Consider the following 17,112-nt stretch of genomic DNA (forward strand, 5'->3'; position numbering starts at 1 on the left):
GGTCAATTGTTCTGACGTCACCAAACCTAGATTCTTTGATATTTGCGATCAAGCGAATCGGCTCGGTGCAAAAAACATTTCGCATGTGGACCTACTGATGTACCGACCAGTACTGACTTTCTCCCACAAGATTACGTCGTTAAATACGAAAGAAATATCGAGAAGGACCCGCTTTTTCATTGCAAGTAAGTTAGTGGGTCGTTTCTCTTTATTCTGCGCGGCGAAGGTCGCACTGTAGTAAGGCGTTCGATTTCCGGCCGTGCCCCGACTTGCTGACGCCACAACCATAGAGAAAGGGATTGCCACAACGGTCAAGTTGGAGCACCACTGTAGGATTTCAACTTGTATGATTGATCTGAAGTAATTTATATACTTTTGAAGTATTTATGTTGCGTCATCGATGGTTGCAGGCAATTGCAGCTGTGTTTTTACACGATTGCAAGCATGGCTGTACCGTTGTGAAAGGTGGTCAGAGCACGTGTGATCTAAATGTGCTTGTAAGTTGTATGCGTGATGACCACCGATTTCCTTTTTCGCACTTTTTTTACATGTATGCCTACACTGATTTTTGTCGCTGTCAGTTCGTGTTTGCGATGACGAACCATTTGCTTTTTGCTACAACTAAATAACATTGTGCAACTGTGTTATGTAATCACGTCATGTGTGAGCTGAATGTGCATGTAGATAAGCGCCTACCTTGTGATTTCATTTGCTATAAATCGGCGATTATCGATTTGGTTAGCGCCAGTTTGTTTCACTCGGCATGACCATTTCGTTTCTCCGACGCTCGACGCAGTGCGAGTACGGTGTGTAACCAACACGTGTAAGCTGAATGATCGTATCGATAACGAGCACCCTCTTTTTCTATTCATATGCGATATGTGGGCCATTACTGTGCCAGTACTTGTTTGCTTTATTCTTGATGCATAATTCTTCCTGTTCGCCTACTGCCAGAGACGCTTGCATTGGTGCGTAGCCATATTACGTTTTCCATCGGCACCTGAACGTGATAACAGCTACGTTATGCATACTGTGGTCCTTGCTGTCAGTGCGCTTGGGCCATATTCATTGCTTGCGTGAAATCGAATGTTTCGATTGCGGCTACGTGTTAGAATACCTGTGTGCTTGACATCCATTACACAATACACCTTTTCCCACTATGATATGCTTTGTAACCTATGGGCTGTGCGAAACCTCCTAATCGAGTAACTCTCACACAAAGGATCAAAGCACATTGAGAAGGCACCACCCAGTGTGCTTCGATCGTGTGTGTCAAGTCTTTTGGACGCTGTTGGGCCGAGTTAGGAACAATATATACGTATGCATTCAAGATTAGCAACAGCAATGAAAAATCCCTGTCCTGTAGTGTTTTTTTTTTCGCACTTTTTCTGTAAAATGTGTGCAGCATTGCTAAGCAAAGTACAAACTCTGTGCAAGCGATCTTGTGCGCGACAGCGACAAGTGATGCGATGGAGATGGCTGTCACGTTCACTCATAGCCTAAAAGTCATACCCAATACGAGCAATGATCTTGAGCGACGTCTCTGTGGTGTTGCCGGTATGAGCGCAGCAAATACGCATCGAAACTAGCGTGACGCGTGCTTTAATAATTTAGTTGATGTATTTTACTGTAAAAAAGGAGCATAAAAGAGTTCTGAAGGTCTTGCAGTAGGTTCTTATCCCTGCACGTATAAAAATTCAATCGCTTGCTTGTTCCGTGCGACAGTCGGTAATATTTGATTGATGTACATCCCGTTCCGGCTTCGCCCTTTTGGCTAGTCGCTCATAACACTTCCGTGTGACGAGTGACGAATTCTACATTTCCAGAACCTAGCGATTGAGATGCAAGACCGAGTGATCTGTTCAAGTGGCGGCCCGTTTAGTCGCTCATCATTGTCGCGCACAAAATTGCTCTCATGGAGTTTAGCCTTAATACTTCCAATGTGTTCATAGCGTAATGACCCCAGTGGCCATGCCATGATAACTTTCAATTAGAGGACTGCATGTACAGTGAGACCACTGTCACAACGTAAGCACATTATGTGAGCACTATTGCATCTTATGTAAAGCCATGCTGGTGTACACAAACCTGGAGGGTTTAGTACCACCTAATGAGAAACAGAGTTAGTTTAAAAGGCCCCTTACCGAGAGAGAACACTCCGTGGATTGCTAGTGTACAAACAAAATTTCGAGTGGGGCCTGGTCAATCCTTAAAAGAATACATGGCAGTGACTGCTTGACTGGAAGCACTGCCTGACTGGAAGCATTTTTATTTAACTTCATGACCAAAAAGTGTGAAGTTTTGTCCTCATGTCAGTTATGTCACTCCAGAGCCGGCTGAATGTGCAAATTGTTTTGAAGCTGTGAGAATACAGTGTGATGACTCGTCTATTTTTGGTCGTGTCTTGGGTTTCAAGAGGTTTTGTGAGGTTATTAACCTCCAAATATATCTCTGTATAAAGAGTAGCAGATGTCACAGTGTTCAAGGACAGAGAACAATAATAATAATGTTTGTATACTCTGTATTTCAATAACTATTTAAGCGTTCTTTGTAGTGCAACTCACACATTTTGTGTTGCTGTCAGACGAGGTTATCATGCAGATTTCAACAGGGTTGACAAATTATGCTTGAAAAATTAAATGGCTCACCATTAGAAACATTGACACAAAGCTCCCTGTTATATATAGCCTTGTGCAGTTGAGCTCTGCAGTAGCTTCAGTTTTCACGAAGCTGTCTTTTGAGATACTGTCGACTGAAATGTACATAGGGCAAACTTAAGGTCTGCTTAGTTTGTTGCAAGCTTGTGGTAGAGTGTACAAGCGCGACTTGGACGAGGACGAAGAAAGAAACAGATACACAGACACAGCGCTTCACTTTCAACTATATATTTTATTTTCGCACGCATCGATAAATATATACCGTGCGAGCGGAAACAAACGTGACAGCAAAAAAGAACATTGATTGGTACATTTGGTTGAACCGGACACGTGTGCAAGGCAAGGGAAAAAAAGGGGAAAAAAATCTACAATTGTCCCGAAGACAAGCCAAGGAATCGTATCTCCTTTTCCGAAAGTGATACCGAAGGTTTGCTTACGCACTTTTGCTGTAATTTTGCTATCTCGTGTGCCTCTACAATCTCCCTCGTCATCCTGCTATGAGCCTTATACAGAACGGAAGTGCTTTCAAACATGGGCTTGCAGGAACAATCTCGGCAGTGAATGCCCACTGGGGCAGTGAGCACTGGGGCAAAAAGGGCAGTGAATGCCCTTTTTTTCCCTTGCCTTGCACACGTGTCCGGTTCAACCAAATGTACCAATCAATGTTCTTTTTTGCTGTCACGTTTGTTTCCGCTCGCACGGTATATATTTATCGATGCGTGCGAAAATAAAATATATAGTTGAAAGTGAAGCGCTGTGTCTGTGTATCTGTTTCTTTCTTCGTCCTCGTCCAAGTCGCGCTTGTACACTCTACCATGGATTCTAACCAACTAGCCCGCCAGCGTGTTTTAACCATGCAAGCTTGTGTTGTCTTAGCAAATAGACAGCTTAGCAAAAAAGTTGAAGGTGAAAGAAGAAGACCTCAGTGCCCTTCCATTCTGTAAGAAGGATGACCAGTGGAGCTGTGTATGTGGGCCTCTTAATGGTGAACTGCACCTCTGCCGTGGGTCGGCATGGCATTGCATTATCTTCGGGGTCACCCCGTGTATGGGGAGTGCTTAACGCCTGCTTCACCTCCGCCGCGGGTCGGCTTGGCATTGCACTATCTTTGGGATTGGCCCACGTATGGGGAGTTTTGGGTCTATACGTGGACACGATCCTGAGGGAACTAGCCCTTAACAGCTTCGCTGCAAAAATAGCTGGCTGGTAACTTCCACCAAGAGTGGCACAATGCCTGGCTACACTTGAGGGAATGGGGGAGAAAAAAAATGAGAAAGAAGGAAAAATTGGTGGTGTGTCCATTCATCGAAGATGATTGGCAATGTTAATTTGGTGATGCATGTTATATGGTACAATGATTATTATAATGATAGATTGGCACATACCTAATGGCACATATCCATTGCTAGGAAGCGTGTTTGAAAGCGAGCTATTCGCCCACGGGCAACAAGAACTTGCAGTCATCCTAGTTCCAAGTGTCTGAACTTGGCGTCAGAGAAGTTCATTGAAGAGAGGCATGTACTGAGAGGCACATATCCAATGGTAGGAAGCGAGCTAGTCATCTACGGGTAATGCGGATTTGCACACGTCCGAGGCTGTGATTTTGTATCAAGGACTTTTTTGATGCTAATGTTTTTTGGCGCTTTTGGTGTGAATGGCCGCATTTGATGCTCCGCCTGGGGCGAAGCGTTGCTTGACCACTCACAGATGCGAAAAGTGGCAAAAAGCATTAGCATTGGGTAAACGCATTGCTGCAAAATCGCGGCCCTAGTTCCAAGTGACTGAGTTAGCGTCAAAGTGGTTCATTGAAGAGCGGCATGTAACCAGTGACCCAAGGTGGCATCAAAGGGAGAATGTTGACAGATATTGAAAAGTGCGTGAGGTATTTTAAGAATGCTAATCTCGTTAAAAAATTATGAGAAGGGAGAAGAGTCAAGCCTTTTCAGGCTTTTTGTCCGTGCTCCAAACATCTGACAGATGTTGAATAAAGCTGAATTGAATTGAAAAGATAAGAAAAGAGGGAAAATAAAGTATATACTGCTGTGCACTGTAGGCTGCAGTAAAACAGCACATGTGTGCTCTAGTTCATGCATATTCGCTCAGAACTGCTTACAGTGCTAGTAAGAGTGTTTACAGGGTAGTGTATGTGCATCATTAATTGTCAATATCACAACTGACAAGCAATATGTATTGTCACTCCGTGAACTTGCAAGGTGTCTTTCTCCCATTGAAGGCTAGAAGGGGACAGGACCTGCACATGAAATGCCCAGAAAATAAGCTTTGTTTGTTTGTTTTCACGCTACTACTCATTCTATCACTTTATTCTAATGAAAATCGATGTTGTGACATGCAGCCACAGACACTAACTGCCTGGTGCTGGATTGTGCTTGTTTGTGCAGAACTGAAAGAGCATGTTGACTAGAAAACTTAGTGCGAATAATTTATACACAGGTATAGATGAGGACTGTGTCTAAATTATTTGCGCTTAGTTTTCCAGTCAACATGAGCCAACTAGCCCAGCAACAACACATTCTATAAAAGAGTTCATATTGACAAAACTGTAGGGGAAATGCTTAGTGTTAGCACTGTTAGTATTATTACTAATATTGTTATTTTTTACATTGTGTCTATCAGAAACAGTGGAAGCTCCCTGAACTGCTCAGCGTAGTTAAGAGTTCAGCTTAACAAAGCTCAGTTTAGGAGGATCCTGCTGTAACTTGATCTAGGTGCAAGTTTTCTTGAAAAGCTTTATTTTTTTATTTTTTTGTTTGATTATACTTCTTTTCACCAGGTACTGTGTATCTGGCCCCAGGTGTCAAGTTTTGCCCTTGACGGCCTGCAGATGCCAAGGCGCTTCACGGGCAAGCTCTTCCAGTTTCTGTTCAGGCACTTGGAGCTGGGCACATTTGGCGAGCGGCTTCGCTGGCTCGACAGGGAAGCGGGAATTTTCCAGCTACTCTGGAAGCATGGCAATGGCTCATCCGTAACACCTGAGGAGGACTTCGCCCTGTTCCTGGTACCTCATGTCTTCATTATCATATAGAGTGACGCAGCAGGTGCACATGAAAGAAAGTTGTCAGTGTTCCCCAAAGGCACAACACTACAAAAGTGTGTCGTGCCTTTGGGTTGTGGTTGTTATTTGTCACTGTAGCACTCTGGCGCTACAGGTTCTAGTTGAATGAAAACACTCGGCAAGTCTGTGGATGGGCACCGACTTGCCAGGTGTCTTCCCACAGCAGTAGAGTGCGTGCCACAATAGTTCGTGCTTTTTGCATGCTTCAGTATTTAGCATGAAACAGTGAGCTTCATGCCCATGTTCCTTAGGAATTGTGTGAGCACAAGACCCATGTATACAATTGATTTCATGGCTAGTGTCACAAATGTGTTTCATGCAAAAGTGTAACACTGTGCCTGTGTATGTGGTCACCTGGAAGGCTGCCAGAAATATTCACGAACTCCAGGGACACAGTGTCCTTTGTCTAGGAAGTTTGTACAGCTTGTGGAAGGGTGTTTATGCCCTTTGGCAACACAATACACTATTGTGCACAAAAATAATTTTACTGTTGTTGATGTGCAAAGAATGAGACAGATTAGTTCTTATGCAGCCCAAATTCATCTTTGCTGACAAGAGAAATCGATTGATGGCTTGTCAACAAGGTGTTAAGTGATGGCATATTATGTTCATGCAAAGGCTTTCACTTAGTTTGTTTAAAGGTAGGTTACTACAAATGGTCATTTATGGACATTTTATACCTTTCAAAATATTCAGGGAGGACTTAAGTTCCACAGGCAACTTATGCAGCTTCATCGCAAAGGCCTACATGCATTCAGATAACTGTAATCCATTCCTGCTTTTGTTTCTTAGTTCGGTCTGTCTATATTATAATTGATCACCCCTGGCCATATGCTGTTTGTGAGAGTGAAAGCGTGCGAGGGTGAGCTGGCGAACGCGGCTCAATTTTGAATGTGCGAGTGAGGAAGGCGAGCTGGAAGCGCGCCCTCTCCTGTTGCTTGCGAGGCATGGCACGGGGCGGGGGTTGAGGTGAGGGAGTGGGGGTATTCTCCGGTGGCTGCTGCTTAGGGTGCGGCCGTTCGGGCGCTGTATCTTTAATGTGATCTGTGACGTGGCCAAAGTACACGCCTACGGGGGCCCGATCTTCAAAGCGATCTGCGATGTTTACAGAGTGCGTGTAGTGCTGGTATGCGCTGTGGTTTCAATGTTTGGTTCCCGTTGAAGCAAAAGATGCACGAAGGTCAATTCGATCGCTGCTGCTGCCGCAATGCTTCACACCAGCAAGTTAACAGTGAATTTCTGCGCTCATCGAGCGAGATGTGTTCATGTTTACCTGTGCATGCGTGACACCGTGCATGTTAATTTAATTAAACCATGTTGGCGGGCTTGTTAGTTTGAATTCATGATAGAATGTGTAAGCGCGACTGAACAAAGAAATAGAAAAAAACAGACACACACAGACAGCACTGTCTCTGTGTGTCTGTTTCTTTCTATGTCCTCATTCAGTCGCACTTGCACATTATATCATTGTTAATTTAGTAAGTAAGCGAGTGTTTAAAAGTTTACAAGACCGATAAAACTACTATCCTACTTCATATAGCTATCTACTAATTTGCTATTGCAATTGGTGCTTAGCCTTTCAGGCAAAACTGTGACTTTTATTCTTAAACAAATCCTGCTTAATGAACGCAGTTCTGATGGACTATCAGCTACTACTGACAAAATTTTAGGTAAATTTTGTCTAGATGGGGCATGTACAACGTACATTGCTGCGGCATTGCTTGCGTGCAGCAGTATAATACTGCATGCAGCTTTTACTGGCCACTTGCAAAAAGTGCAGAAATACACTTTCTCTTTTCTTTCTTTCTTTTTTAAGGAATGAACAAATTAGTGGCAAGCCTCCTCTAACAGCATGCCACACGACACCTGGCCAGCTCACGACCATGCACACAGCTGAACGCTGCCCCCACTGTTGCAGGCTCAGTGCTGACACTGTTGCCAGGCCTAAGTTGCTTCGCTTCATAGTTGTAGCATGCGGTGCTTCAAAAATATCTACCAAAAATCACAAAATGCGTCATTTTGAGAACGCTTTACCGTATTTGCCTGCAAATAATGCACACTTTTTTTTTTCAAAGAAAATGGGTTTGAAAATTGCCTACACATTGCAATCAGATACGAAACCAGAACCGCATTTGTGGCATTGGCAACGACCTATGATTATCGCTTTTGAGCAGGCACCCACGCTCTTCACCCAAAAGAAGCCAGCCGCCTACAGCATTTTAGCGAGATCACAGCTTGATAAGGAGGCTCTTTTCATGCTTGCATGATGGTGAGGCGTAAATGATGTGTGTGTGTGCTAGAGTTGGGACAGTGGACAGCTCTAGAAAGTTGCTCGCGCCCTTAAGCGTCTGCAGGGAAAGGCATTATGGAAATCTTGAGAGAAGACACTCCGTCGCCTGCTTTACTTGCAGCCACCCGCACAGATGTGCCTTGTCTAACCTTCAGTCGTATTTGCCAATGATAGCACAACAGATTAGAAAGACAAACGCAACCCCAGTGACCACAAAATGCCATGCCGGTTCTGCAGCTGTCATGTCTCTTTCCGTACAGTTGATGTAGCGAGTGCGTTGGTCGGCACCTGCTTTTTGCTCACCAGGTGTGTGTGAAGCTAAGCTTGTGAGTTGCGACCTGCTTTTGCTAAATGCATGAAATGCACAGCCACGACACACTGTTGAGAGGACAGTGACATGCATTCAGAATATCGAGTAGGTTTTACATCAATACTTTGCTGGATTTCGTGCCTCCGTGTACTATATTTACTCTATTCTAACGCGCACCTTTTTTCCAATAATTCAGGTCCAAAAATTGCATGCGCATTAGACTCGAGTATGACCGTAAATCCGCGTTACCACGTCGCCATCTGCATTTGAAAATGGCCACCTCGTACGTGCTTCTAGCCTAGCAGCCGTAGCTTCCTTCATGTGCATACCTCCACGTTGTACGTGTAACCAGATGCTGGTGTAACCTAGTCTACCATCTGTCTTCCTGTTTTCTGTGTTTATTCAATCAGCAGCATCGAAGTGCCGACTGCGAAGACATGCCGAGTCCACCATGATGCCGCATTAAAAAAACAAAAATTATCATGTGCACGAAGACAGACAGATATCAGGCCACATCAGGGTGTTCGGAGTTCCCGAAACTTGCGTGCGGGACTGGCACAAACAGAAAGAGTGTATTTTTGCCAGCAAAGCAACAAGGAAGGGCTTCAGTAGACCGAAGCAGGGCTGCTTCACCAAAATAGAACTGCTCGTGGATTACGTGCAAGAGCAGCGAGCGGCACAGCAGCCTGTGACGACCGATCTGCTCAAAGTACGGGCGATGCAGTTAGCCCTACAGAAAGGGCTAATGCGGAGTGACTTCAAGGCGAGCAGGTGCTGACAATCAAATTTTATGAAAACAAAAGGCTTTTCTCTTCGAAGGCTGACAGCGATATGCCAAAAATTTCCTGAAGAATACGAAGAGAAATTGCACAGTTTTCAGCGGCACGTTTTGAAGTTGCGCCATAGAAATTTCGGCTACCGCTTCTGACAGATTCGAAATGCCAATAGACGCCACTCTACTTCGACATGCATGCCACCACAACTGTTGAAAAGAAAGGGGCAAAGAAAGTGCGCGTTTTGTCTTCCGGCCACGAAAAAACTAGAGTCACCGCCATGATTTGTTGCACTGCAGATGAGCACAAGCTGCCCCGTATCTTATTTTCAGACGGAAGACGCCCGAAAGGCATCGTGTTTCTGAGTGGCGTGATTGTGCACACAAATGAAGAAGGTTGGATGAACACGGACTTGGTTGCACACTGGACAGATAACATCTGGCGGAAGAAACCCAGCGGCAGTTTGGGTCTGCGTGGGATGCTTGTGCTCAACGCGTTCAGCTGCCACCTTGACCAGCGCATCAAAGACAAGCTGGCTGCATGCAACACCGACCTTGTCCTGATACCCAGCGGCATGAAATCGCAGCTCCAGCCACTCGGTGTTTGTTTGAACAAGCCAGTGGAAGATAGAATTTGGGTGCTCTACACCAAATGGCTCATCAGTGGCTGCCACGAATTTACGCCCGCCAATAAAATGAAGCATGCTTCGCTGCAGGGCTTTGCTGGATGGGTAAAAGATGCATGGTGCACGATCCCGTCCACAGTGGTCAACAAGGCCTTTAAAAAGTGCGGGATTTCGAATGCCTTGGACAGCACCGAGGATGAAATGCTTTGATTCGTTGATAGCTATAAGGAGCTGTTATGCGCATTACAATCAATATTTTTATTTATTTATATTTTTTGGTCACTGAAAACGAGTGTGCATTGCAGTCGAGGGCGCATTAGAATCGAGTAAATATGGCGTGGAGACATTCCGACAGCAATCATGCTTAAAGCAAATGGATGCAAAAACAGTTGCTTGTGGAGCTCTTGGCCATGTATTATGAACTGGAATATGCCTTGTGCCAATTAGAACGCCAAAAACGTTATTTGAACTGATATCTGTGAATGTGTCTTTTAACACATTTTGACAAGTTGCTGGGGACAACAGACTGATTGGATGTAAACATTGCCTGCCACTTGCTCTTCCAAGCGTGTGTTGAAACATATGCCTTAATGTATACTGGTAACAGCTATGAGGTTCCTGCAAGCATATTTTTTATCTTTAAGAATATGTGAGAGCATGGTGGTTGCGTTGGCAAATGTAGTCGAAGAACCCTTGAAAAAGAAACAGGTGCTGACCTTACACATTTCTGTGCATAAGGCCAGCGCTGGTAGACAGTGTGAGACATTTCGTTCTCATCAAAGCATGACACGAGCTCGAGCTGGGTCGCATCACCATACTCGCATGCCTGGAGCTACGTCACCCACAGAAACCAATGAAAGCATGCAGTTGTGTAAACATTTAAGTGGCAAGAGAGCTCATCGTGGCACGCTGTGGCAGCCGCGGTAGTATCAAGCTATGCAGCATATGTCCTCCAAAAGCAAAACTGACCATCAAATTTCCCATAATGCCCTCGGTGCCACAGGTGGCGCTGACTTTTCTAAAGTTGTCATTGTGCTCTTATGCAGTTTAGTTGCGGTCTTCGAAGGGAAATCGTCTGGAATTCGTTAAGATGAAGAAAATACTACCATCAGCTTTTTGTATGTCTGGAACCAGTTATCATCGCATGACTATCTTCAACTGTTGTATTAGGATCAATTGTCTTGACTCTTTGCCAAGCATGCTGTCTTGACACAGTGCCAGTAATGTTGTTACCTGTACATGTGACGTGTTTAGGGCTGATGCTCGCAAAAGGGACCAAGAATATTACTGGCAACATTTTGGAAATGCTCCATGTGGTCTGTGCACAGCCAGTGAGCTTCCGTTTTTGCGATTTCGATTACATCGAAATTTTTTCCCATTTTTGCAGCTTTGAGTTAACAAGGTTTTGCTATACTTCCAGTAATTTGACATTGGTTGATTTGATCGTTCGAATGACCTGGCCAGCAAACATACCTTCCTATGGGGTGTGCCTTTGCTATGCCTGTCTTAGAAGTTGCATGCATTCACCCATATTACATGTGCTTGCTCATATGAGCACACCCACTTCCTCTGATCATGGCAACAGAAAGATTAGATGGGAGCAGCTATATTCTGACTTCAAATCCAGGGTTTCTAGTTATGTGCAAGTTGAGGCAAAACTGCTTGCCCCAACCTAACACAACCTCACTCAATTCCCATAGACAAATGGGGAAAAAGAAAACCGGTAAACAATTTGTTGAAAGTTCGTTCGGCGGCTACATTTCTGTAGTTACAATAGGAGGCAGGAGCAAGAAAGAAAAAAAAACAATAAAGAAGGGAAGCAGAGGAGATGAGGGACAGAATAAGCTTATCTAATAAATGGCCCCAGCAGGCACTCATACCTTTGAAGTACTATCTCTTCCAGAAGGTGCTATGCTTGACCAATATTTTTGCACAAGACCAAAACTGTTTAGATCAACACATTTCACATATGATGCTCTCTCGAATATTCCTTTTAGTGCTGATGGTAGCAGGTGAATGAGGATTATTCTGGCAAATGAGGCACTGGAGCATGTTGGGGCAATTCGGCCTTTTATTTTAATTCACAGGGACGTTCAACCAACTCATGCTGTCCCGTCATGGTTTTATTAGTGGAAGTCACCTATATATTCAAGACGGCACACGCACGCTTTACTACAGATGTTATTGTCATGTAACAGATACCATTTGCCTTCTCCAAAAGCTGAGATACCATTCTGCTTTCGACATTGGGTTCTGCAGGGAAGCTTGCTGGCAGAGCCCTTGGTATTGAAGAGCTTGTAATTTGGTGCCTTTTCTTTCAGGCCTGGCACAGATTGAAGGTGAGACGAAAGCCATGTGATGGAACGGAGGCAAAGCAGAGGTTTCGTGCTGCTACATCAAAAATGCGCTTGGAACGGGTGAAAAACTGGCAAGGCGTCTTTCCAGAAAAGAACTTCCAGTTCCGGCGGTTCCCGAAGGACGACTTAGGTAGTAGTTCAACAAATCTTCATTTCTACTTTTCATATTTACTGGATTCTAATGTGCAATTTCTTTTTGGGAAAATACACTAAAGTATGACATGCGCATTAGAATCGAGTGCAAAGTGAAAACTGCAATATGCAATGTGCAAATACACCCCCTCTTCCCCCCCCCCCCCCATTTTGAATCCCACCCACCATTCTCGAAAGCCATGCTTTGCCTTACTCTAGGTGCCGGATGCTTCTGCATTGGAAGTCTGTCATCATTGGACACCACCTATAACCGGTGTCTAAATCACGCCTTCAGAGATTCCAGAGTTCTAAGTTACCTTTTTTTCCAAGCCGCAGCAAATCTTCGTCTTTCTTACCGTGAAAATACAGTTAAAAAAATTGCGAGGCCTTTACCGCTGTGAGTGCTAATCAGCCATGAAATGATGAGAATTGTAGCTTCCGCACTACTTTTGTGCAAAATAGAAGCAGGATTTGCCTCTTCATTTAGTAAATAAATGTGTATTGAAGCAGTAAGCATTTGGGTTTGTTTTCTTGATTCCCTCAATAATTCAAGATTCGGTTAGTTCGGACATTCTTTCAGTCCCGCAAAACCCGAATTAATAAGGTTTTGCTGTAGTACAGAATACTTTAGTAACAGTGTAAAGTTAAAAACTTTATGCTACACGTGCTGCTGCACTCTCTGTGGGTACTAAAATGCACCTACTGTAAACAGTATGGAAGTGCTGCTGATTTGGCTTTAATACACCATTTACCATATTTACTCGAAAATAGGTCAGGCACGAATATAGGTTGATGCCTATATATTGTGCTCTCAGAGAAATAAAAAAAATTTATTCGAATATAGGTCAACTAATTAGAATTGGCGCCTTAGAATGAAGTAAGACAATCTGCGTAACCATTTCGCCATCGGCATTTCAAAATGGCCGCCTCATACGAGCTTCGAGCCTAGCTGCTGTAGCTTCTTTGGTGTGCTGTAGTGCGTGTGCTTAGACATTAGTCCACCGTCTGTCTTCCCGTTTTCTGCGTTTGCTCTATTAGCATGAAGTGCCGGGTTCATCATAATGCCGCATTTAAAAGGAAAGTGATAATGTGTGTGAAGATGGACGGAAATCAGGCCGCATCACGAGCGTTCGTAGTATTTGAAACTTGCATGTGGGACTGGCACAAACAGAAGAAGATGGTTTTCGCCAGCAAAGCAACACAGTGGACCGAAGTAGGACGTGTTTGCAATGACCCACTTCGGCAATATGACCCACTTTGGCCTTATCTTGAAAGCGATCATTGACGAGGACAGAGTCTGCCGCACGCTGTGTTTTCGCCACTTATAGTTCGCCTTGAAGTGAGAGGCAGCTGCTGCCGCGCTTCCTTACTCCAGCATTTTGACAGTGAGTTTCTGCGGTCATTGAGTGAGATGTGTTCAAAGTTTGCATGTGCATTTGTGACACCATGCTTGTTAATTTAGTTAGTAGTGTACTGTACGAGTGTGCATTATAATCTGTGCGCGTTAGAATTGAGTAAATAAGGTATTTGTGATTTGGATGACTGTGGCTTCAACTTATGATATCGACATCCATAGCAGGGCATATTGGTATGCGGCCTCGTCCCTCATGGCTCCGGCGGCAGACTCTGTTTTACATTGGGACTCTATTAGCTCAGTGCTTTTGCTAGCTTTGATCACGAATATAGGTTGAGATTCTTTGGTCATGAATATAGTTCAATAGCTAACCTCTCGCGTGCCAAACTCAGATTTATAACCCAAGGGTAGAAGAGGGACAGAGAAGTACTGGTAACAGAAAGGGGTGTGAAGGCTTTTGACCTCGCCTTCCCACTCCTTGCTCCTCATGAGTCATGCTCAAGCCACCACTTTCAATTGGATCACGGACATAGAAGTGAAGCAGCATTTGGCTTAGCAATTCCGGAGTCCTTTAATACCGTATTTACTCGCATAATGATCGCACTCGCGTAATGATCGCACCCCTAAATTTTGTCATCAAAATTCGATTTTCTTTTATTCCCCGCGTAATGATCGCACCCCGAACTTGCCGCAGCGATATGTCGTGTGCTAAGTCTAGCTAATAATGATCGCGCTTACCATCTGTCGAATGCTACACGAACGACTTTTCAAGACAAGCCAAGCGGCCTGCACGCACCAAACATTCTTAAGTAGATACCTCATTTCATTACTTTCATCACTTTCCGCACATCTATGACAAAATGAGGTACAACCAAACTTGCCTTTATTATGGGTTGGCTTTATAATGGTTGATCTCAACAAAAACAATAAAGGCGCATTTCGATTCTTTTCATCTGCTTTTGCACTCGTGAGCACGCAACAAATCGCGCGCGGCAATGATAGTAGCCACGTTTACTCTGATACGTTAAAAGTGTACCCTATTCATACGCCGACGCTTGTAACACAGCTAAGATATTCGCCCACCCTTAGCGGAAACGTGCCGTATTAGGATAGTAGTGAAGACAGATGTCGCAGTTTCCGCAGCACGTCACCCATGCATTTCTATGTCACTGGCAGCTAAGCGCGCCCACCTGTTTCTGTCCCCTCAAAGTGGACATGGCTACGTTACTGCCGCAAACTTGCCGATATTAACGATATTATTCATCACTGATACGGAAGAAACTGTTTCAATACACGTAATGTACTCACGAGAAGAAAAAAAAATCGCGTTCGGCGCGCTCGGCTTGCTCCGCCGGCCGCCATTTTTGTTTTGGTGTCCCGCACCTGCAATCTCGCATCCCGCAGCAAACGCGGGGCGAAAAAAAAAATTTTTTTTTTTCGCGGTAAATTTAATCCGCGTAATGATCGCACCCCTGAATTTGCGTCAATTTTTCTGACAAAAAAAGTGCGATCATTATGCGAGTAAATACGGTACTTATCCACTGGTCAAGAAACTTCAGGCCAAGTTTGCTGTAGGGATAGAAGCTGCCACTAGTGGTGCCATTACAGATGAGGGGACTATGATCACCAGTGTCATCGACTTGATTTGGCAGTTTACATTAGTTTAGATGAATTTAGGCCCAGTTGCACTAGGCTGACACGACGCCGATTTTGGTCTGCTGACTTTCTGCAAGAGCTATGTTGTGTCGATGGCAGTGTCGGCTGGAGTGGAGTCATCAGCAGACAACTCAAATGATTTCGTTGTCACACTGCAACGACACAACGGTCTGCCTTACTGGCGCAGCCACTGTAGAATTTTTGCCACTGATTTCTACGCGGTGCTGCTCGCTTTTTTTATTTTACTCAATCTCAAAGAGTCATCTCACATGTACGCTGCAAGGAACGCTGTTAGAGCTCACATTTCCGCGTTTGAATACCGATTTACCCAAGTGGTGCATTCGTTTACACCAGCATGTACGAGCTGCATGATATGAACAACCAGCACCTTCAGGGGCCTCTTTGAAAATGGTGATTGCAAGATGGGGGCTGGTATTGATGGCTGGGTCTTGTTTTTCATACTCTTCATTGTGCATGCAGTGTGCTCCATTAAGTATTGTTAAAGGAAACTGCACGCATGAGTGCTCATTTAGAGAGCATGTAGCTCTCGTGAAAACATCTATGTCGGCTGTGTACAGTTGAAGCCACTCACAACGATGAATCCAGTGCCAAAAAATCCCATTGTTACAAATGATGATTGTTATTATATGGTTGCATGAAAAAGCAGAGGTGACACGCATTCAAACATTTCAATTAGGCAGGAAGAAGTACAGTTAAATAGCAGTTATAGCATTACTGGTTTTAACAATACTAGGATGTAATAATGAACAGCTGATGCACTGTAAACTTTTGTGTGTGTTCCATGGCAAGATAAACTGCTTACTACAATGTTCCCATGCCACATTATTGGCTATAACAATTAAATCTGGCTGCTGGGTGGGTGTCTGTGTCAAAAAAAATTTTAAAGAATGTGAAATTCTGGGGGGAAAAATTTGAGCTGCTTTGCCACACCCACCTTTATGCTTCGCACCCCCACATGTTACGCCTTCATTGCCCCCCCCCTCCTGTCTCCATTCCACCCATTCGACGTCCGTGAGATCGTGGAAGAGAGCCGGGAGAGGGGCATAAAAGGCCACCGATGCAACGCAACAAAGGCATTGCAATATGGGATGCGCGGCACAAGAACAGTTGCGACAAAGCGGCTTGTGCTCCTTGTTTTTTTCGGCACACACATCCGTATCCAGATTTAATTCTTGTAACCAATAATGTGGCATGGGAGCATTGTAATAAGCAATTTATTTTACCATAGAACACAATAAAACGTTGACGGTGCATTGGCTGCTCATTGTTATATCCAATATATTGTTAGAACCAGCATCACTATAAATGGGTTCAAATATACTCGCATAACAAGTAAGTGAGGCATGCTGCAGTGTTATGGGTGCTGTCACTTAATTTTTTGTTGCCCATTTGCCATAAGAGGCAAATAAATGTGCCAATGTAAGAATACCACCTGTGGGCAGTGAACAATACATGCAGAGGTTCCACTGCACTCGAACATTATTGTAATGAAACGGGATATAACGAAGTAGGCGATATAATGAAGTAAATCAAATTCCCCTTGAAATCCCCATAGAGATCCATATATTTAAAAGTCAATCTAACGAAGTAAAATTGCCCAGCCAATAGATAAATAACGAACTAGATTGGTCTCCAAAAGCGCGACCTTTGCGTGCCGAGTAGATCGCTATCTGTAGTGTTCGGCACTCATTTGCCTTTACAGTTTAAAACTCTCGCATCTACACGGCAAGCAGCCCTAGTCTTTCTCACCGTTGCACTTCTCCACTGACCTCTCTCTCTTGCATGTGCCTGACTGCGCGAGCCGCGCCATGCTGCACGGCTCTGTGTGGCGGTGCGAAAGATTAGTGTATTTACAAGCAGAAAA

The 17,112-nt window shown here is 44.3% G+C and overlaps 1 protein-coding gene across 1 annotated transcript in view; it reads left to right on the plus strand.

Moving 5' to 3' along the window:
• The first annotated feature begins 299 nt into the window (after positions 1-299).
• LOC139060008 (uncharacterized) overlaps positions 300-17,112 on the plus strand; it is a 102,943-nt gene continuing 86,130 nt past the window's right edge. Inside the window, exons 1-4 of the mRNA XM_070538686.1 lie at positions 300-329; positions 411-497; positions 5,449-5,673; positions 12,050-12,215. Of these exons, the coding sequence (XP_070394787.1) occupies positions 5,500-5,673; positions 12,050-12,215 (340 nt within the window). The 5' untranslated portion in view covers positions 300-329; positions 411-497; positions 5,449-5,499. The remainder of the gene's footprint in view (positions 330-410; positions 498-5,448; positions 5,674-12,049; positions 12,216-17,112) is intronic.

This window comes from Dermacentor albipictus, chromosome 1, assembly GCF_038994185.2.
Source record: "Dermacentor albipictus isolate Rhodes 1998 colony chromosome 1, USDA_Dalb.pri_finalv2, whole genome shotgun sequence".
Classification (NCBI taxonomy): Eukaryota; Metazoa; Arthropoda; class Arachnida; order Ixodida; family Ixodidae; genus Dermacentor; species Dermacentor albipictus.